This window comes from Coregonus clupeaformis, chromosome 27, assembly GCF_020615455.1.
Source record: "Coregonus clupeaformis isolate EN_2021a chromosome 27, ASM2061545v1, whole genome shotgun sequence".
NCBI lineage: Eukaryota > Metazoa > Chordata > Actinopteri > Salmoniformes > Salmonidae > Coregonus > Coregonus clupeaformis.
In genome coordinates, this window is record NC_059218.1 from 33,448,436 (window position 1) to 33,471,647 (window position 23,212).

Sequence of the window (23,212 nt, forward strand, 5' to 3'; positions counted from 1 at the left end):
TCAAATGGTGATAGCCAGGCAGCAAGCTAACGGTAGCTGGCACTAAAGCTAGCTGGATAATTACGAAGAGCAACGTTTGTTAACTTGTGTGCGGCTGCGTACCAATAGTCTAAAGTGGCTTCCCTTCCCTCGTCTCCTTTCCATAGTCTGCCCTTATTTTATAGAATTGTACATGTGTAATGTATAAATGTTCAGCATGCTTATTTCATGTGATTTGCTTCTATTTACTCGGAGCATGGACTTTCAGATCAGTGCAGAAAGACAGTAGTGGAGGAGAGAAAACCGCATGTAGTGACTCCATATGCTTTTTCTCAATAATGTAAAGTTCTTCCTCAAATTATTGTTCAACTGCATTGTAAAATATTTTACAGGTGTGAAAAGCAATATGAAGAAGTCCCATCATTAGACTAGCTTTCACTAGTCCTGAGGTGTGTTATTTCGTGAGGTGAAACGTTCTGAACTTTGCAGATGGAAATGTCAAAAATAGGATCTATATACTGTAGCAGTAGATCTGCGATAAGGTGAAAATAATTAGTCTCACTGATAAGCTAGTGCAATTCAGTGCATTTTCTTAATTCATCAGCAATATGTGGGCAAATTAAGTGGGCTGGAGCTCCTTCACCATCCATCCATGACTTATACAACTGATTAAACAACTGAAGAGCACAAGCAAATAAATCATCCAACTTTGTTTATTCTTAATAACAATATTAATAATTATTTTCTCCAGAGAAAGGCAATGGAACTCAGACGCAGACATTCCAGTGCAGCACATTGAAACCAACCAGCAACTCTTAATTACATTACAATCCACCAATAATTATCAATTGGCCCTTAATTAGTTCATCAGATAAATTACCCCTGCTGTAGAAAAACAAAAACTAATTGAAGGGGCTTGGGGTAAAAGGTGGTGAAGGTTCGCAATCAGAGCGCAAAGAGTTCAATCAAGTCTGCACTTCCACTGTACCCTCAAGTAAGACATAGTCCTGTGATGTAAAAATGGCTTTCTGAACCACCACACTGAAGCAGGAATCTTGTGCAGCCTTCATTAGCTGATCAGAATTAGAACATGATGTGAAAACCAATTTACACTGTAGTGAATATGCGATGTACCTAAGATACATCAGTCTAATCATGTTGTACATTCAGAGTGTCAAACTGCAGGTCTCTTCATCTGTTCAAAACAGACAGCTGAAAATAGGGGCAAGATGCTCAAGTACAGTAACATGGTGCTTAGACCATTTGTCCTTGGTGCAGGATAAGGGAGAGAGAAGGGCCTGAGGGTTACAGCTAGCTGAGTCCAGGGCCATTTTGTGCAACAGAAAATTATGAAAACCCACAATCAGTTAATTGCTTTATAACTCATTTCCCATCATATTTTCCATCAATGAATTCCTTTTGGAAAAAGAGGATTGTGAGGTTTAAGAGAAACAAAACTATCAGAAGACAACAGAAAAGTCAGAGGGGAGGGAGGGGACAGAAAACCCAAACACCCCCTCTCAAGAAAATTAACAATCCCCTCAAAAGGTCTATACACACACGACCTCCCCTAGCCAACCTGTCCTAGACTCTGCCCTCCCCCACCCACCCAAAAAGTATATCCATGCTCCTTTGCCTCCCTCTCAAAATCTCTCAACTCAGTTCTGTGTCAAAGTTCAGCTTCTCTGCCTTCGTGCTCCAGTCTGTCTCCTACCATCCGACTCCTTGTTATCATCATTACTCCTCTTCCACAAGCTCACAGTTTGAGCTCATTGGCAACCTTGGAGGCGATGTTCTTGAAGGCGATGGACGTGCCAGAAATGCGCTTAAAGCGAACGCCGTTGAGGGAGAGGCGGGGCAGCTTGCACACCTCCATCTCCCACTGGACAAAGTCGTCACAGGCGGGATTCCCAGACACACACAGCAGCATGTAGCGCTCCCGCAGCTCATACTCGCAGCTGTTCGAGTCCAGAACCTTCCGGATCTCCTTCATCATCTCGTTGGGCTCCATGGAGGAGGTGGTCTTCATGCTCCAGGTGAAGCGCAGCGAGCGGGGCTTGTTGTCCTTGGAGGTCAGGCTCGGGGTTGGGGTGCTGGGCACCGTAGAGGTGGAGGAAAGGAAGTCCTTGTTATCATCTCCTGCAGCGCTCAGGGTGACCTTCTCCAGCTTCTCAGCAGTGGTCAACATGGGTCTGAGTTGGCAAAGAAAGTAGGGAAGGACAGTAATATAATATAATATAATAAAAGGAGAGATACAGAATGGGGAGACAGACAAAACAGGAATGTTACGGGCTGGTTAACAATGCATTCGATCACAGGGGGAGTCAATGATACAGCATGAGCATGAACATGAAAGCTTCACTAAGCTGCAGAATACATGTCTCCTTCTGTTATTAAAAGATCAATGCTTGTATTGTCAAAATCGAATGAGCTATCCCGATCACATTAATCATGGTATTCTTTACACCACCTTAATCAATTAATTAAATTATTTGATTTACATTTTTTTCACTGAATCAACAGATTGATCAAATTATCACTATCGTTTTCCTCACCTGCTGGCCTCATCTCGACCCTCTCCCTCATACGGGCTCCGCAAAGAAAATTGGCACAAGTTTAGTCTCCCCAAATTCCAATTAGACTATTACCAGGTTAGAACAAACACTACCAACTCCCATGGCAACCCCTGCACCTTCCAATTCCAGATTCTATAGTATACTGTACATATCCATAGATTTAATTCATGTGAGCTCCACTACATTTTGGGGGGCTATGAGAGAATAACTAGGTACCTCTACTAATTCAAATGTGTTTTTAGTCACCCTCCCTCCACCGCAAAGTGGAATCACACAATCCATGGAAACTGTTTTTTGTTTTGTTTAGCATACAACTGGAATGAAGGGTCAGAGATCACATATTTGTTATGTTAATAAGTTCCGTCACCACCATCCAATAACCCTCTCCTCAAACTCCAACAGAAAGGCATCAAAAAGAATAAAGGAACAGCATCTGTCAGATGCAGGCATTCTGCAGACCGGTTCTCAGTTTCTCAAGGTGCCCAACATCCTTAAGTCTGTGCCCACAACAATAAGAATTAAAATACACATGCACCCCTTGATGCACATTTTTGTCAATGTCAAAACATTCAATCTTCAATTATTTTCTGATTGAACGGACATCTTTGTCACTGAGAATATCATATTAGAGCCAAGAAATAGATGTCTCTAATGACTCTTCGGTCAACTCATTCAAAATAGAAAAAAACTACCTCTAAGCATTAGCAGATAAGCCAAGGTAAAAAAAATATGAAAAAGAAACAGCAGAACGTTGCTGAAAATATGAGGTTATTAAGTACAAACTGCAATGCAGCCAGGACAGTGGTCTGGTATCAGACCAGAGAAAGAAAGGCATGAGATATCCCCCCCAAAATACCACAGTGACGTTACATTGCCAACAACAAACACTCCACTGCCCCCTCTCTGACTCACTCCTCCACACTTTCCACTAGGCTTGGGCAGTATACCACAGACCGGGGTATTTGGAAATAGCCACGGGATGGTTTTTCAATACCGTTGAAACTATTTCTTTGCATAAAAAAAAAAGGCAATAACTTGTCTATTTATTAAGGCTACAACACATTTTGATTATGTAATAATTAATTTGAAATACAAGCTTCATAAGTAAATTATCAAAATGAAATCCTTGGGCTAAGCGTTTTTTTCAGGTCACCAAAATTAATTTTCAGGATGGAAAAACGGTTTCAGTGTAAACTTATACAACTAAAACCAGATATAATGTAGAAAAGATAATGACCTATATATTCTTTAATAATATAGTCTTTGAGAACTAACAATCACCAAAATAAAATTCCCAAAACAATGAATTTAGTAATATAGATTGTTATGTTTGAGCAAAAGAACACATGGAAAAATGCATAGATTGCAGGAAATTAGCTTTAAAACTGCAACTTTTTCTCAGCTCCATGGGAGAATATGTAGAATTGCAGGTAATGTCCTTAAAAAATTAATAAAATGGCTCTACACCGCCAAGATGGGGGGGCCGCTAAAAATTCAGCCACGCCGATGGGCCGATCGCACTCCCTGCCATGCCCCCTGCCACGCCCACCACCTAAGCCCCTTTTGGTCCTGAAAAAAACCCTGCTATGATTCCACTCCTTGTCATGGTTTGGCATATAACACGGAGTACAAAGAGTGGAATGTTAGCGAAATAGACTGGTACCATTTCTCTGTTCTAAGCTTTCTGCACACTGGGTAGCATGGCCACAGACTGGGCTGCACAGAGGGTTTTCTATTGACTCGGCCAAGGACCCAGAGGACGATATTCCATAACAACTGAGTCAAAAAGGAGACGGGGATGAGAGAAAGCAGAAAGGGATGAAGAGAGCCGAGCAGCAGACGAGGGTGAATCAGGCAATGGAGAGAGCAGGGCGCGTTAGTATAAATGGCAAATTGTTTCCAAAAAAATATATATATATATATATACACACTCTACCAGTCAAAAGGTTGGACAAACCTACTCATTCAAGGGTTTTTCTTCATTTTTACATTGTAGAATAATAGTGAAGACATCAAAACCATGAAATAACAAATGGAATAATGTTGTAATAAAAAATAGTGTTAAATCAAAATATATTTCATATCTGAGATTCTTCAAAATAGCCACCCTTTGCCTTGTTGCCAGCTTTGCACACTCTTGGCATTCTCTCAACCAGCTTCATGAGGTAGTCACCTGGAATGAATTTCAATTAACAGGTGTGCCTTCTTAAAAGTTAATTTATGGAATTTATTTCCTTCTTAATGCATTTGAGCCAATCAGTTGTGTTGTGACAAGGTAGGGGTGGTATACAGAAGTTAGCCCTATTTGGTAAAAGACCAAGTCCATATTATGGCAAGAACAGCTAAAATAAGCAAAGAGAAACGACAGTCCATCATTACTTTAAGACATGAAGGTCAGTCAATACGGAAAATGTCAAGAACTTTGAACGTTTCTTCAAGTGCAGTCGCAAAAACCATCAAGCGCTATGACGAAACTGGCTCTCATGAGGACCGCCACAGGAATGGAAGACCCAGAGTTACCTCTGCTGCAGATAAGTTCATTAGAGTTAACTGCACCTCAGATTGCAGCCCAAATGCTTCAGAGTTCAAGTAACAGACACATCTCAACATCAACTGTTCAGAGGAGACTGCGTGAATCAGGCCTTCATGGTCGAATTGCTGCAAAGAAACCACTACTAAAGGACACCAATAAGAAGAAGAGACTTGCTTGGGCCAAGAAACATGAGCAATGGACATTAGACAGGTGGACATTTATTATTTGGTCTGGAGCCCAAATTTGAGATTTTTGGTTCAAACCACTGTCTTTGTGAGACGCTGTGTGGGTGAACGGATGATCTCCGCATGTGTAGTTCCCACCGTAAAGCACGGAGGAGGTATTATGGTATGGGGGTGCTTTGCTGATGACACTGTCTGTGATTTATTTAGAATTCAAGGCACACTTCACCAGCTTGGCTACCACAGCATTCTACAGCGATACGCCATCCCATCTGGTTTGGGCTTAGTGGGACTATCATTTGTTTTTCAACATGACCCAACACACCTCCAGGCTATGTAAGGGCTATTATACCAAGAAGGAGAGTGATGGAGTGCTGCATCAGATGACCTGGCCTCCACAATCCCCAGACCTCAACCCAATTGAGAGTTAAGGAAAAGCAGCCAACACGTGCTCAGCATATGTGGGAACTTCTTCAAGACTGTTGGAAAAGCATTCCAGGTGAAGCTGGTTGAGAGAATGCCAAGCGTGTGCAAAGCTGTCATCAAGGCAAAGGTTGGCTATTTTAAGAATCTCTAATATAAAATATATTTTGATTTGTTTAACACTTTTTTGGTTACTACATGATTCCATATGTGTTATTTCATAGTTGATGGCTTCACTATTATTCTACAATGAAAAAAAAAAGAGTAAAAATAAAGAATAACCCTTGAATGAGTAGGTGTGTCCAAACTTTTGACTGGTACTGTATGTATATATATATATACACATACATATATACACACACACACACACACACACACACACACACACACACGTGGGGAGAACAAGTATTTGATACACTGCCGATTTTGCAGGTTTTCCTACTTACAAAGCATGTAGAGGTCTGTAATTTTTATCATAGGTACACTTCAACTGTGAGAGACGGAATCTAAAATCCAGAAATCCAGAAAATCACATTGTATGATTTTTAAGTAATTAATTTGCATTTTATTGCATGACATAAGTATTTGATCACCTACCAACCAGTAAGAATTCTGGGCTCTCACAGACCTGTTAGTTTTTCTTTAAGAAGCCCTCCTGTTCTCCACTTTACCTGTATTAACTGCACCTGTTTGAACTCGTTACCTGTATAAAAGACACCTGTCCACACACTCAATCAAACAGACTCCAACCTCTCCACAATGGCCAAGACCAGAGAGCTGTGTAAGGACATCAGGGATAAAATTGTAGACCTGCACAAGGCTGGGATGGGCTACAGGACAATAGGCAAACAGCTTGGTGAGAAGGCAACAACTGTTGGCGCAATTATTAGAAAATGGAAGAAGTTCAAGATAACGGTCAATCACCCTCAGTCTGGGGCTCCATGCAAGATCTCACCTCGTGGGGCATCAATGATCATGAGGAAGGTGAGGGATCAGCCCAGAACTACACGGCAGGACCTGGGCAATGACCTGAAGAGAGCTGGGACCACAGTCTCAAAGAAAACCATTAGTAACACACTACGCCGTCATGGATTAAAATCCTGCAGCGCACGCAAGGTCCCCCTGCTCAAGCCAGCGCATGCTAACTGTGTCACTAGAGATCCTGGTTCGAATCCAGGCTCTGTCGCAGCCGGCCGCGACCGGGAGACTCATGGGCGGCGCACAATTGGCCCAGCGTTGTCCAGGGTAGGGGAGGGAATGGCCGGCAGGGATGTAGCTCAGTTGATAGAGCATGGCGTTTGCAACGCCAGGGTTGTGGGTTCGATTCCCACGGGGGGCCAGTATAAAAAAAAAAATTGTATTCACTAACTGTAAGTCGCTCTGGATAAGAGCGTCTGCTAAATGACTAAAATGTAAATGTAAATGTCCAGGCCCGTCTGAAGTTTGCCAATGACCATCTGGATGATCCAGAGGAGGAATGGGAGAAGGTCATGTGGTCTGATGAGACAAAAAGAGAGCTTTTTGGTCTAAAACTCACCGTGTTTGGAGGAAGAAGAAGGATGAGTACAACCCCAAGAACACCATCCCAACCGTGAAGCATGGAGGTGGAAACATCATTCTTTGGGGATGCTTTTCTGCAAAGGGGACAGGACGACTGCACCGTATTGAGGGGAGGATGGATGGGGCCATGTATCGCGAGATCTTGGCCAACAACCTCCTTCCCTAAGTAAGAGCATTGAAGATGGGTCGTGGCTGGATCTTCCAGCATGACAACGACCCGAAACACACAGCCAGGGCAACTAAGGAGTGGCTCCGTAAAAAGCATCTCAAGGTCCTGGAGTGGCCTAGCCAGTCTCCAGACCTGAACCCAATAGAAAATCTTTGGAGGGAGCTGAAAGTCCGTATTGCCCAGCGACAGCCCCGAAACCTGAAGGATCTGGAGAAGGTCTGTATGGAGGAGTGGGCCAAAATCCCTGCTGCAGTGTGTACAAACCTGGTCAAGACCTACAGGAAACGTATGATCTCTGTAATTGCAAACAAAGGTTTCTGTACCAAATATTAAGTTATGCTTTTCTGATGTATCAAATACTTATGTCATGCAATAAAATGCAAATTAATTACTTAAAAATCATACAATGTGATTTTCTGGATTTTTGTTTTAGATTCTGTCTCTCACCGTTGAAGTGTACCTATGATAAAAATTACATACCTCTACATGCTTTGTAAGTAGGAAAACCTGCAAAATCGGCAGTGTATCAAATACTTGTTCTCCCCACTGTATGTATGTATGTATGTATATATATATATATATATATATATATATATATATATATATATATATATATATATTATTTTTTTTATTTTTTTAAGGGTCATGACACATAAAATGATAGCCTCACAGAGGATAGATAGGACACAAGGTAATAGTTGAGAAAGACTCAAGTATGTGGTTATTTTTGCCTACCTTCTGGGGAATCTGAATGTGAGATTTCTACAAAAAAGGGGAGGGGGAAGAAAAATAAAAAAAACTATGTACACAAACATGTGCAAAACAAACCACAGCCAATCTGTTATACATGTCATGTGCATGTCAGTCAACTCAAATACATTAAAATACTCCCCTGGTGTCCCTCAGGTGGTGAGCTGCTTCGGCCAAACAGGTTGTCACTAAATGGCTGTTACTGTAGCCTGACGTTACCATAGTATTCAGGATGTTAGGGGCAGAGCAGTTACATGAACAATGGACTCAGATTAGGATTAACGTTAGCACTGGATGGGAGACATGCATGCCAATTATGTTATATTTATACGGTTTTAATTCCTGGTGTTGTACAATTTATCATTGAACAATTAAACTTTAGCAGGATATTCCAAATTGTATTTCAAGATATTCCCACACAGAGTAACTTCCCTATCTGCTCCAACTATGTGGTAACTGACCATAGCCACAGAAATATGCACTGCTCCAAACCAACCTAACCTGAAAGAGGGGAGTACTTGTAGTCAAGCGCATTGCGTGCACAGTAACTTTATGGCCAGACAAAAAACCCATCACAGGGACAGACACAGGGACACACAAAAGCTAATAACAAACAGTCCAAAGATCAAAGGTCACACTGCACAAACATGAATACCTAACATGAATACCTAACTGTAATTCACTTATGACAAGACGTTCAACACCAGGACGTGATCAGCATAACAGAAAATCACATCATTGGATTCAACACTAATCATCTTCCCCATCACACATCTAAGATTCCCATTCCCCCATTCTCTCACCTGCGCACAAATTTAGAGGTGAACTTGCTGAAGATACCAGTGCCCCCGGCTCTTCGGGCCTGGCTGTTCCCGTAGGAGAGGGAAGGGGATGATGGGGGACCATTATAAGTGGAGGTATGCTGGTCCCGTGCCACCCTCTGCTGGCCGGCACTGAAAGTGCTGCGGCTGGTCACATTTCTGGGGAAGTTGGAACGGTCCGTCGCTGTTGAACTGCCGATGTTGTGGGCAGAAGGAGACGCCACTGGTACTCTCTGAGAGGCGGTGCTGTTTTGATCGTTTTGTGAGTAGAGAGAGGAGAGACATTAATACATTTCATTATGACCATGCACATCAAAAGTCTTCCAACTGCTGAAGCCATTTGCCACAAAGAATTGATGATAAAAACATAACTGCGCTTCAAAAGTTGAGTGAATGAAAAGCATAACATTTCTATACAAATGCCACAGTTGTAAGTAAGCCTGATTAAGCAGTTTGCAAAAGCAAATGTGTAAAAAAATGAATTTCTATTGGTCTACAACATGCACCCCAACTGTGGTGCCATCCACTCAGCAAAATCCACCATGATGAAGTCTAGTAAAGTGACATCTTGCCAAGAAAGCAATTACAGCCTGGTGACCCACCATGGGCAGCAGGTATAAACCACAGACTTGGAATGTGAGGCCAGTGAAGCCTTGTTGAGTGTTAAATCATAGGCACACGGCATGAATCACACAATCAGCATAAATAAAATAAAATAAATATGCCATTTAGCAGACGCTTTTATCCAAAGCGACTTACAGTCATGCGTGCATACATTTTTGTGTATGGGTGGTCCCGGGGATCGAACCCACTACCTTGGCGTTACAAGCGCCGTGCTCTACCAGCTGAGCTACAGAGGACCACTAACAGGACAACAGATGCGGCATCGCTACAAAGAGGAAAGGGTGGGGAAGGGGCATGGAGCTGTGATACTGTTGATTTATGTCATGGACCACACACATTATCATATTGGCAGAGGTTATAACATCCTTTCAATTGAGAAAACAGTAGAATTTCACTTACAGCTCATTTTAGCTCTACAGTATGAGCTGTGACTATTCAGTGATAGTGGATTACACGTAACCCAATTGACATGTGAATGACATCCCAGCTAGTTCATTAAGAAATGTGTTTAAAAATAATAATAATAAATGTTGGAACAATGTGCATGGCCCATGAGATGTCAAATTGTGATGGGGACGGGGAGTTGCAGAACGTATTAAAAGGGATTACATGACATGCACAGCACTGCACACAAGCCAGGAGCTGAAAGGGTTCAGGCTCACTGCAGCCAAAAACATAATGGCACTGGACGGGCCAAGTTAAAACTGTGATGGCGTGTAATGTGTAACTGAGGGTTTGCAGGTACACAGGAGCCACGGGTTGACAGGATCTGGCTTTCTAGTGGAAGATTAGTGGTAGGACTGGTTGGATAAGGACAGTGGTGGTGGGGAGAAAGGTATTTCACAAAGAGGCAGGGTGCTTGTAGGGTGAGTGTTTCAGGGGGTGGGGGAAAGTGACATAGAAAAGTGGGTTGCCTTTTCGACAGCAATATTGCTACCCTTTTAATCCCTACATTTGATATTTTTCTACCAATTTTACTGATGTTGGATACCCAATGCTGAGAACTGCAACCAGGAACCATCTAACCCAAAACCTTTCATTTCCACTCTACTCTCCCTCCGGCAGAGTGGCTGTCCTTGTGTTCCCCTCCCTGGTGCCACTTGCCTGGGCCGGTGTGCATGGATGTCTGGGGGGCTGGGGTGGGCAGAGGTGGACAAGGACTTGTGATGTCGGGGGTGGGAGGAGGAGAGGACAGCAGCTGCCGAGGCTGTGGAGGCACGGGACCCTGGGGTGGTCAGGCTGGGGGAGAGAAATGAATAAACCCAGTGCAGACCGTCCCCCGTGAGGGGTGGAAGAGGGCCATGGGGTAACAAGGTTAGAACTGGGGAGGAAGCAGGGACACTGAGGGGGAGGAAAACAACACACTGAAGCACATCAACATCACAGACAACACAGCATCTCAAATAATGCAGATTTGTATTGGATGACTAAACATAACAGCTTCAGTGTTTCCCCTAGGAGTTTTTTGAGCAGCGGTTGTAGATGTAGATTTAAAGCTAGTTTCCTGTAATTCAACAAATTTTGCCATGGTTTATGCTGTGTTCTAATGCTATCGGAGTGACTCGAACATTATAACAAAATCAATGGAGGCCCCCATGCCATGACATTTTTGGAATGCTCCCCGACTGTCTAGTTTTTATTTTGGTGGGTGTTAGTTCTCAAAGTTGATCTTATTTAAAAATGTATAGCTGCATTATCTTTTCTATACTGAACAAAAATAAACTCAACATGCCACAATTTAAGATTTTACTGAGTTATAGTTAATAAAAAATTAATTAGGCCCTAATCTATGGATTTCACATGACTGGGAATACACAGATATGCATTGGACACAGATACTTTAAAAAAAAAGTAGGGGCGTGGATCCAAAAACCAGTCAGTATCTGGTGACCACCTCACGAAGCGCAACATCTCCTTGGCATAGAGTTGATCAGATTGTGGCCTGTGGAATGTTGTTTTTTTGCACTTTTTACCAATTTTTCATGATATCCAATTGGTAGTTAGTCTTGTCCCATCGCTGCAACTCCTGTACGGACTCGGGAGAGGCGAAGGTCGAGAGCCATGCGTCCTCCAAAACACGACCCTGCCAAGCCGCATTGCTTCTTGACACACTGCTCACTTAACCTGGAAGCTAGCCGCACCAATGTGTCGGAGGAAACACCGTCCAACTGGCGACCGTGTCAGCGTGCATGCGCCCAGCCCGCAACAGGAGCCACGATGGGACAAGCACATCCCGGCCGGCCAAACCCTACCCTAACCCAGATGACGCAGGGCCAATTGTGCTCCGCCTCATGGGTCTCCCAGTCGCGGCTGGCTGCGACACAGCCGGGACCGAACCCGGATCTGTAGTGACGCCTCTAGCACTGCGATGCTGCGCCACTCGGGAGGCCCCGGCCTGTGGAATGTTGTCCCACTCCTCTTCAATGGCTGTGCAAAGTTGCTGGATATTGGCGGGACCTGGAACATGCTGTCGTACACGTCAATCCAGAGCATCCCAACCATGCACAATGGGTGACATGTCTGGTGAGTATGCAGGCCATGGAATAACTGGGACATTTTCAGCTTCCAGGAATTGTGTACAGATTCTTCCGACATGGGGCCGTGCATTATCATTCTGAAACATGAGGTGATGGCGGCGGATGAATGGCACGACAATGGGCCTCAGGATTGCGTCACGGTATCTCTGTGCATTCAAATTGCCATCGATAAAATGCAACGGTGTTCAATGTCTGTAGCTTATGCCTGCCCATACCGTAACCCCACCTCCACCATGGGAACACTGTTCACAACGTTGACAAACCGCTTGCCCACACAATGCCATACCGTGGTCTGCGGTTGCGAGGCCGGTTGGGCATACTGCCAAATTCTCTAAAACGACGTTGGATGCGGCTTATGGTAGAGAAATGAACATTAAATTGTCTGGCAACAGCTATGTTGGACATTCCTGCAGTCAGCATGCCAATTGCACGCTCCCTCAAAACTTGAGACATCTGTGGCATTGTGTTTGACAAATTTGCACATTTTAGAGTGGCCTTTTATTGTCCCCAGCACAAGGTGCACCTGTGTAATGATCATGCTGTTTAATAATCTTCTTGATATGCCACACCTGTCAGGTGGATGGATTATCTTGGCAACGGAGAAATGCTCACTAACAGGGATGTAAATAAATTTGTGCACAGAATTTGAGAGAAATAAGCTTTTTGTGCATATGGAACATTTCTGGGATCTTCAGCTCATGACACATGGGACCAACACGTTACATGTTGAGTTTATATTTTTGTTCAGTGTACATACTTTATATCTGGTTTTAGTCGTTTTAAGTTTAGACTGAAAACGTTTCACCGTCCCAAGAATGATATATAAAAAATACAATTTTGTTTTGCGAGAGGCGGCAGCTGCTAAATGAATATAGGGGAAACACTGAGCTTTCATTAGGGGAGTTTAATGACAGACTGCATTATTTCTGGGAACCATTACACCGCAAAAAATCTTGCAGCAAAGGAAGAGATGGAAATAGAGGGAGAAACTGTCAGGACAGAACATAAGTTTGAGGAATGGAAAAATTGCTTTAAAATGCATAAAGGTATAAAATGCATTACAATGGCAAAAATGTGAAAAGTTAGAAAACTCTACTAAATGAAAAAGGCATATTTGACTAACATTTTTGTCAAATGGCTGTTGTGTCTGGAGAATGTGTGCTAGTGACTTGTTCTACCAGTAGCGCTAGAGCTGACCACTGTCAGTTTGCCCTCTAATCATCTCTTTAAAGCAAACATGTCTGAGTCACCGCTGCTCCGCCTCTCTCCCACACAGAACGTGTTCTTTAAACACTTTCCCTCTGCATTTTTCCCTTTTTGTGCCTGGAAGTAACCTGCATACAAGAGCAGCCAGCGTCACAAATCCCAGATTAAGGAGTGGGATCTGATTATCAGGGTCAATGTGTTTAATACTGTTAAGTGTCAGTGTGTCTGAGGCCCCTGGTTCTACACCTAAACCTAGCTTTCTACTCTGCTGTATTCTAAACAACATTTCACAGTGAAGGGTATGGTAATAAAATTGTACAAATGTCAAATATAAAATAATTGTCAGCATTAGCAAACTCATCTTGCCATGTTTGTGTGTGTGAGCTAGAGTTCCAAGAAATTATTATTGTTTGAGTTGTTTACAGTTGCAGTGTGTTACTGTGTGAGTGAGTAAGCTGGCCTTGAGTACATACTGAGTCCTTCATAAAATATTGCAGGTGTCACTAATACATACTCAAAGATTTAAAATCTCTGCTCCCGTGTGAATGTGTGACTGTATGTACACCGGGACTCCATCTCACATGCTGGCTGCCAGCTGCCATGTGTTTAATTGATTGCCAGCTGACCACTGCTTGTAAACACGGCCATCTAGACACGCAACTAGCTCCAAAAACAGAGCTCCACGGCCATGTGAGCGTGTGTTCATGTGCGCGCTTGTGTGTACCTGTCCTTCCCGTTCTGGACCCCAAGTGTAGCCCTCTCAGGGACTGGCGAGTTTCGACTGCGACTCGTACCAGTGGACAGGATGCTGTTCTGTATGACCGATTGAGGAGATGTTAGGTAGAGTAGTGTACATGCCATCAACCCTAGAGTGGCAGGCATGTAGAAGAATAAGTCTACTCACTATGGAGGGGGTTGGAGTGCTCCTCTTACGATCCGTTGTAGCTAAAGGACTGGGAGGGACTTTAGTGGCGCTGCCAGTGCCAGAACCTTTCCTCCCATAATCCTCTACTGTGTGCTTGTTGTCGCCCTGGGAACGCTTGGAAGCAGAAGAACCTGGGAAGAAGAACAAGAACAGAAGGAAAGACTGTAGTCCCCTGTAGCTCAGTTGGTAGAGCATGGCGCTTGCAACGCCAGGGTTGTGGGTTCGTTTCCCACAGGGGGCCAGTATGAAAATGTATGCACTCACTAACTGTAAGTCGCTCTGGATAAGAGCGTCTGCTAAATGACTAAAATGTAAAAATGAAAGGGTGGGACAGAAACGCAAAGACTGACAGAATGAGACCAAAATAAGAGTAGGTCTCAAAAACAGTAGTACATTTGCAGTACCCTCGTCAACGTAAACAGCTTCCTACCTGCATCTGTTGCTCTCCGGGGCTTCAGATTGGATGAGGTACTGCGCTGTACCTTGTGAGAAGGAGACTGGGCATTGCTGTTTGTGAGGTCACTTCCTGGGCGGGATTTCATTGACAGACTGATACATTCGTCCATCTGAGAGAGAAGAGGGATGGTCATCAATATTACCATGGCAGGAGTAGGACACCGTTCGCTCCTACAGATGTGAGTGTATACACTGTACCTCCGTGTTCCTGTAATCCAGTAATAGATATGTGGCCATGACTTCATTGTATTTTTGGTTGACCAGCGAGTCCTGAATCTCCTCTGCAGAGTAGCCCATCTGCAACATGATATCTGGACAGAATGGAGAAAAATGTCAACCTTTCAAGGACAGAAGTACATTGTAGACAGGGGCATATCAGAGACTACTTAACATGTCTAACATACTAGAAAGGAACAGGTCACTAGTTCTCTAACAAACACATATACAGGCACATGGTTATACGGACAAAACAGTTATATCGTACAGGGATATCATTTAATAAATGAAGGTAGCAAACAAGGACAAGACATCTAACAAAAAGTCTAGCATTTAGTTTGACTAAACATGTAGGCACATGCCAACACAGCGAAGGGCACGTTACGTAACAGAGACTAACGCTCAATTCAAACGAGACGCGTTTTTTTTAAGTGCGACGCTGGAAATAGAACGCATATGAGAGAAAATAGACGGGCCGCGAGCATCAAATTAGAAAGCAAGTATTTTTCTAGCGTCTACGCAGAGCAATGCTGGTAAAATGAGCAGATAAATTGAGTGTGTCGTTTGTAAAAAAAGAAATTAGAGGAATTGTTATGATCTTCCATATGCTAAGTTGACTAAAGATGTAGTTTAAAATGTACTGGGGTGTAAGCTAAGGTTTGTCAGTCAAATAGGCTAAATATTTGAAAACAATTGCCACCTACCTGTGTTGATTTCGATCATAGGCATATAGCCTAGGCAGGCTACAGCTGCAAAACTCAAGGACTCCCATTTCAAGAGAGAACTGTTTATGTAGAAATAACGTGACTTTGTTTATAAACGGCACGGGTTTATTAGCTACAACATCCTCTTGAAGCTAGCAAAACAACAACTGTTTAGCCCAGGTATGTTGGCTCCTGTAGGACATAAGGTGAGTCAAAAGGAACTTGCAACAATAACTTCCAGGGGCTACATAGCGAACATATACAATTTTTAAAGGATTTTCATGACAATTATGTCGGCATACGCTTTGCAGTGTATGTGAATCGAAGTTCGCACGCAAATTTCATGCATTTGATGGCGTCTCCGTGTAATTTCATGCATTTGATGGCGTCTCCGTGTAATTTCATGCATTTGATGGCGTCTCCGTGTAATTTCATGCATTTGATGGCGTCTCCGTGTAATTTCATGCATTTGATGGCGTCTCCGTGTAATTTCATGCATTTGATGGCGTCTCCGTGTAATTTCATGCATTTGATGGCGTCTCCGTGTAATTTCATGCATTTGATGGCGTCTCCGTGTAATTTCATGCATTTGATGGCGTCTCCGTGTAATTTCATGCATTTGATGGCGTCTCCGTGTAATTTCATGCATTTGATGGCGTCTCCGTGTAATTTCATGCATTTGATGGCGTCTCCGTGTAATTTCATGCATTTGATGGCGTCTCCGTGTAATTTCATGCATTTGATGGCGTCTCCGTGTAATTTCATGCATTTGATGGCGTCTCCGTGTAATTTCATGCATTTGATGGCGTCTCCGTGTAATTTCATGCATTTGATGGCGTCTCCGTGTAATTTCATGCATTTGATGGCGTCTCCGTGTAATTTCATGCATTTGATGGCGTCTCCGTGTAATTTTGGCTTTAAGACGCCACGTAAAATAAGACTGGAAAGATTCTGCACCTTCAGATAGAGGATCCTTCACCCAATTAGTGTGACCTCTAACCCCCGCCCCAGTAACCCATCTGCTACAACCAGCTCATCCACCAGACGCCTGCCCCACCTCTCTTCCACCCCCCCGCTCGGTCGGGGTGCTGACCTGTCCTCTTGGGATCCTTATAGTCTGGCTGGGGCTCGATGAAGGGCTTCAGCTCCTCCTCCTCATGACCTACATTCATCCAGCGGTCCTTCATGATCTGCTGCTGGACACAAGCAGAGAGAGAAGAGGGAAGACAGAGACATGGGGATGGGAAACAAAGCACTAACAGTAGCATTATAGTTTACACAGTGTTTGTATCCAGTGGAGGAAATAGCAGTGGGTAGATGAAGTACTATTAACCTCCAGGCTGCCCCTCTTGGTTGGGTTGAGAATGAGGAACTTCTTCAGCAGGTTCTCGCAGTCTGTGGACATGTAGAAGGGAATCCTATACTTCCCCCGCAAAACCCGTTCACGCAGCTCCTAAAGGGAAGACAAGCACAAAAGACAAGGATAAGAGTGTGGTTAGCTAGGTATTCAAGAACATCAATTGTTTTCCATGTAGCCCTTCCTCTTTCACAGTTCCCTGCCCACCTTGAGGTTCTGCCCGTCGAAGGGCAGAGAGCCGCTGACCAGTGTGTAGAGGATGACCCCCAGGCTCCAGACGTCCACCTCGGGCCCGTCATACTTCTTCCCCTGGAACAGCTCCGGAGCGGCATAGGGCGGGGAGCCACAGAATGTGTCCAGCTTGTTCCCCATGGTGAACTCATTACTGAAACCAAAGTCTGCGATCTTGATGTTCATGTCAGCATCTAGGAGTAGGTTCTCTGCCTGGAGAGAGAAAGAGAGCATTTATTATTGATACAAGTTTCTGTAACATTCTTTTAAACACATCCAACATGTACCTCATAATGAAATGATCTTGATCTGTCACTTTGAAATGGAGCCATCCTTTTCCTCAAAACAATTCCTTTTCTTGTCTATCCTCACCTTTAGGTCTCTGTGTACAATGCACTTCTGGTGGCAGTACTGTACTGCTGAAACTATCTGTAGCAAGAGAAGGAGCAACAGCTAGGATGACAATTCCCTTTTAAACAGTATCGTCAATAACATTGTCAAAACGGTGTCAAAAACAGGAAAGAAACCAGCAGACAGTCTCACCTGTCTAAATTTGGCTCTGGCCTCTTTCTCTTTCATTCTCCCGTGAGCAACAAGGTAATCAAACACCTCACCTGATGAGGGGGATGGAGGGGGGAGACAGAGACAGAACGTAGGGGAGTGTTGAAGGAAGAAGAAAGCAGTGGAGACACAAAAGGGGATGAAAGGACAAGTGAGGAACAGAGTGCATGTGAATAGAGCGAGACAGAACTGGGACTCAGCATTGATGTTATTACAGAGGCTGAAAACAGAATTTCAGGTTGAGTTGTGGTGTTGAACGGAGTGTCTTGTGCCTTCGCTCACCTCCACTGGCATACTCCATGATCAAGTACAGTGTCTTCTCAGTCTCAATCACTTCAAATAACTTAACTAGAGGAAAAAAGACAAGTAGGAGAAAAACAAAGGAAAAGAGAGAGGAAAGGTCAGTTCAATTCCATCAAGACAACACTAGAGCTGAGCAATATTGGCAAAATATCATATCACCGTATTTTATTTTTTTAATTGGACGGTATGACGGTATTTGATTATATTTTATGTTTTATGGAGCGAGAGAGAGGGAGAGAGATGACTCAAGTAGTTAAGTAAACTATAAAAATTTAAGTTACACATGGCTATCACATTTAACAAACCAAACATTCAAATACTGTTATAGAAGGTAAAGTAAAAACCCAAAACGGTCCGTCCATCAATACTGGTAAAATACGGTACACCGCCCAGTCCTGGACAACACCCATCACAACTTAACTGTCAATTTCATAGTATATGCTCAATATTCTAAGACAGACCTCTACACAAGAAGGCACCAATAAGCAGGCGGAACACATTTGGTTGGGGATTGATGAGAAACTTAAAAGGAGGGCAGCACAAAGCTCACCGATATTTGGATGATTCAGTAACTTCATGATCCTCACTTCACGAAACAGCTATAGACAGCAGAACAAATAGACAAGACATTAACAGAGGATCAATCAGTTTATATCAAATCAAATGTTATTTGTCACATGCGCCGAATACAACAGGTGTAGACCTTACAGTGAAATGCTTACTTACAGCCCTTAACCAATGCAGTTAAAGAGCAGCAGTAAAATAACAGTAGCGAGGCTATATACAGGGGGTACCGGTACACAGGTTAGTCGAGGTATATGAAACAGTCAGTTTATTCTATATCATTTTTACTCATATACTCCAAAACTATATCTATGTGCAAATCACTGTGTGGGAGTCTTCATGCATAGACTGTATTTCTGAGGAAAGTACTGGCACCCCACCCAAACCCCCTCCACAGGAAGTACTTGGGTCTAATTTCATGTAATTACCCCCATATCCTGCCCTAAGTCCTTCGGAAGGAACTGCCATCTACATTGATTTTAGCTTTATTTTTTCTATTTCAGAAATAAAAAGTCTATCCGAACACAAATCAAGATAACAACCGCATGGCATTAACACAGCATCTACTTGCACTCACCTTTTGGAGACTGGAAGAGTTGAGCTGCGTTTTGTCTATGATTTTCACAGCCACCTTTTATAGGAGAGAAATCAATGACGTTAGACATGAGTAGAATCGCAGACTTAGGCTACACCACCCCGCCAGTGGAAAGAGCTGAATGAGGACTTTTCCCCACTCTACTGCGCTCTGTTTTGTTTCTCCATGTGCTGCCCCACTCCCAACAATCATGGCACGAAAGTAGCATATTAAACAACTGGCAGTTACATGTTCACAACACACTGATCCATAATGATCCATGCTAAAGAGATCAGAATGTTAAGTGATATGGGTCAAGTGAAGTAGGATCCTGCACTGCCAACATTGGACACACAATGATAAAACCACATCCAACAGAAGATCAAAACATCCTAGTCAGTAAATCCAATGCTTGGACTTGGTTTATCCTCACCTCTTTCCCTGTAAGGACATGCCGGGCCAGTTTAACCTTGGCAAAGTTGCCCTTGCCAATGGTCTTTAGCAGCCGGTAGTTGCCAATGTGTGGCTGCTCGTCTGCCGTCGTGGCGACAGAATTCCGGCATCGCGGCATATTGGGACGCCCGCCTGCCTTGGACTCAGAGTGAGACTGAAAGAGGGAAACAAAACATTCTGTTAGGCATACGCAACACCTCCCTCAAATCCAGACAATGCTTTTCAGATTCCCATTAAAGGAGAAAGAGCCTTTGACCCAAGGATACCTCATAGAAAAACACAACTGTGAGCATAACTTGATACTGGCCAATAATGTTGATCTGTTAATCTACATATTCACCCCAGCTCTCAGCTAATGAGGCTGTTCCTGACACTGACTGAGGGTGTTTGTCTCTGCTAGCAGCTCAAATCCACACTGACAAGCAAAACAGGACAGAGGGAGAGAAAGTGTGAGGTGGGGAACTGAAGAGTGACTCACAAGAAGATGAAAGAGAGCAGACAGAACAGAAGGAAGGGGGTGGGGGCTGATTGAGGGAGTGAAGGAGAGAAGGGAAAAAGGTTAAGGGTAACGTACGCATGTTGGCAAAAGAGGCAGTTAAGAGTGTGGGAGCCCAGGAAAACAAGGAAGAGAAAGTGACTGACTGACTGGGGGGGGTTTTTACATGTCTCTGCCTCACTCTGCTCTCCCTCCCTCCGTTTCTCTCCCTCGCTCTCTCCCCCTCCCTCCGTTTCTCTCCCCCTCGCTCCCTCCCTCCGTTTCTCTCCCTCCCTCCGTTTCTCTCCCTCCCTCCCTCCCTCCGTTTCTCTCCCCCTCCCTCCCTTTCTTTCTCCCCCCTCCCTCCCTCCCTCCGTTTCTCCCCCCATCTCCCCCCTCCCTCCGTTTCTCCCCCCGTCCGTTTCCCCCCCTCCCTCCGTTTCTCCCCCCTCCCTCCCTCCGTTTCTCCCCCCTCCCTCCCTTTCTTTCTCCCTCCCTCCGTTTCTCTCCCCCTCCCTCCCTCCCTTTCTCCCCCCTTCCCTCCGTTTCTCTCCCTCCCTCCCTTTCTCCCCCCTCCCTCCGTTTCTCTCCCTCCCTCTCTCTCCCCCCGTCCGTTTCTCTCCCCCTCCCTCCCTCCCTTTCTCCCCCCTTCCCTCCGTCCCTTTCTCCCCCCCATCCGTTTCTCTCCCTCCCCCATCCGTTTCTCTCCCTCCCTCTCCTCTCCCCCCCTCCCTTTCTCTCCCTCCCTCCCCCCGTTTCTCTCCCTCCCCCTCCTCCTCCCCCCTCCCCTCCCCCCTCCCTCCCTCCCCCCCCTTTCTCTCCCTCCCTCCCCCCACTTTCTCTCCCTCCCCCCCTCCCCCCTTTCTCTCCCTCCCCCCTTTCTCTCCCTCCCTCCCCCCTTTCTCTCCCTCCCTCCCCCCGTTTCTCTCCCTCCCTCCCCCCGTTTCTCTCCCTCCCCCTCTGCATGGCTGACGTGTGTGAGAAGATTGTTACCTTGTGAGCATACGTAAGTGGACAGAAAAGCCATTGTTGACATGGCACAGTTCTATGTTCTGTGTGTGGGTTGTGCCACATGGCCCTTTGTTTCCATGTTCAAGTCTGAGTCCGAGGCAGAACTACTACTCCGCAATCTTAAGAATTAGAAAATTGGACGGATTAGTCTAAAGAGCAATGTTACCGTCATTTAGTATGAATATGATTATTAATAATTGACACAAACAACATGGTTGTGAAATAGAAGTCCAGTTCTGCTCCTCTCTAGTTGTCTTATTCCAAGAGAAAACAAAAAGCAGGGGCAGAGACATACAGTAAGTCACATTTCCCAACAAGCCTTGCTCTTACTTCCATGTCAGAAAAAAAACAGCACTCCACATAAAAGATGAAAAATGCACCAATATCTGCAATTCAAAGGTGTGCCAGCTTTGTAAAATGTAATATTATGTAACACCTGTGTGTGTCTGTGTTTTCATAGCGGGATAAAGCAGAAGCTTGTTGAAATTCTGCTGGTAGACCCAGTACAGCCTAACGAGCCAGAAGGCAGCTGTCACCTAAACTCCCTCCCTCCCTCTATCTCTCACACACACACAACAAAAGCACACTGGCATAAATGCATGAGGAAGTGCCTCATCACCTCAAGGGCTACATACAGAGCAAAACAGGGTAAGCCAGACCACCATACAACTGTCAGTGCGCCGACCTTGTTTTTGCTTTTTGTTTGTGCTGGCACTGGCAGACATGGTTTAGCCATCCCTCTACAGTGGGTTTGTTGTGTGTGAGGGACAGGGACAGAGTGTCTACTGTACAATGTTTATGTCAAAGAGGTGTCTTGCACCCAGCTGATCTGCCAAGGAGCTCTGCAGTGACAGTGTCAGCAATGCAGTCTGCAGTCCTCACAAACACAGCTTTGACCTTCAGCACAGTAGCCAGCACTTCTATCACTAGCACAAACACTAATGAACACAGTCGCCAAGGTTGACACACACTGGGACACAGACAGAAGCACATCAAAACAGGCACATTGACAAAAGATCAAACAAACACGCATAAATAAAACACGTGTTCACAAATACAAAATATACAGACAAGACCGAACAGAGAGCAATGCAGACATACCGTCAAAGTCATGGGAAGCTCAGCTCCAGGGCTGACTGACTGACAGCGAGAGACAGAGACAGGCTGAGGAGAGAGCAGCCAGGAGGAGCCTGAGAGACTGGGGGGTCTCATCACATATACATTATAACCCCATGTCTCTCTGTTCAGATCATGATCAACCTCAGGTGGAGAGAGGGGCATGACAAGAACCACACAAACGCTTGAAGACATTTTAAATTCTAATTCATGTCTCTACAGAGCAGGTAGCAGAGCAAAACCTCGCTGATCAGTGGGCTACCATTTTGTCAAAAGACTCATTAATTAATAACTCAGCGATATGCACAAAACATCTACATATGCAAATGTAGTTGACCTGTTATTTTGCCGCTTGAATTGGGACTTGTGGACTCCATCCATTGCTAACAGTAGCATGAGAACTGACCAGACAGCTGGGTCATTCCACCTCAAAAAGCACAAGAAAGAGGTTTGACACCCACCATCTCAGTGTTCTGAAATGGTTTGTTATAAACAGGTAAGATTGGCATTCCTGCAACATTATTTTGTTGAAATATAATTTAATCTGAGCAATTAACGTAAATGATTGCACCCCAATCAGCCATTTTAATTTATAGGATTCATATAATATTGAATAAATATAGTACCAACATCCGATTTTGACCAAACTTTTTTTCTAACAATGAGTTAGACATAAGGAATCCAAAGAAATGGCCAAAAGCCACCCACGGACCCCCATGCCAATCCCACCCCAACAACGAGTATATAGTATCAGTTCTCTGTTTGACAAGTAGTATGGAGCTTTGTTTCTTCATCCTATGTAATGTATTCTCAGTGAATTTGGTGGTGGGGGGGGGTTCTGTTGAGAGAAATTAGTAATTGAAGTTGTTGGGTTTATGTCCCATCGTATATCCTGATATTACCAGG

At 44.2% G+C, this 23,212-nt stretch overlaps 1 protein-coding gene across 10 annotated transcripts in view; it reads right to left on the reverse strand.

Moving 5' to 3' along the window:
• Nucleotides 1–674: 674 nt before the first annotated feature.
• LOC121541834 (serine/threonine-protein kinase MARK2) overlaps nt 675–23,212 on the reverse strand; it is a 34,648-nt gene continuing 12,110 nt past the window's right edge. The window contains exons 1-19 of one of the 10 annotated variants that reach the window (XM_041851156.2): nt 22,292–22,417; nt 19,685–19,858; nt 19,255–19,308; nt 18,664–18,712; nt 18,093–18,158; nt 17,793–17,863; nt 17,622–17,678; nt 17,226–17,462; nt 16,995–17,114; nt 16,755–16,854; nt 14,940–15,052; nt 14,716–14,851; nt 14,265–14,416; nt 14,085–14,173; nt 10,722–10,856; nt 8,976–9,239; nt 8,158–8,184; nt 2,535–2,570; nt 675–2,171 (exon numbers count right to left, since the gene is read on the reverse strand). In XM_041851156.2, the coding sequence (XP_041707090.1) occupies nt 1,736–2,171; nt 2,535–2,570; nt 8,158–8,184; nt 8,976–9,239; nt 10,722–10,856; nt 14,085–14,173; nt 14,265–14,416; nt 14,716–14,851; nt 14,940–15,052; nt 16,755–16,854; nt 16,995–17,114; nt 17,226–17,462; nt 17,622–17,678; nt 17,793–17,863; nt 18,093–18,158; nt 18,664–18,712; nt 19,255–19,308; nt 19,685–19,858; nt 22,292–22,402 (2,427 nt within the window). In that variant the 5' untranslated portion in view covers nt 22,403–22,417 and the 3' untranslated portion in view covers nt 675–1,735. Of the gene's footprint in view, nt 2,172–2,534; nt 2,571–8,157; nt 8,185–8,975; nt 9,240–10,721; nt 10,857–14,084; nt 14,174–14,264; nt 14,417–14,715; nt 14,852–14,939; nt 15,053–16,718; nt 16,858–16,994; nt 17,115–17,225; nt 17,463–17,621; nt 17,679–17,792; nt 17,864–18,092; nt 18,159–18,663; nt 18,713–19,254; nt 19,309–19,684; nt 19,859–22,291; nt 22,418–23,212 lie in introns of those variants that run through there. The other 9 variants (XM_041851152.2, XM_041851154.2, XM_041851151.2 and 6 more) reach the window with 9 other exon arrangements.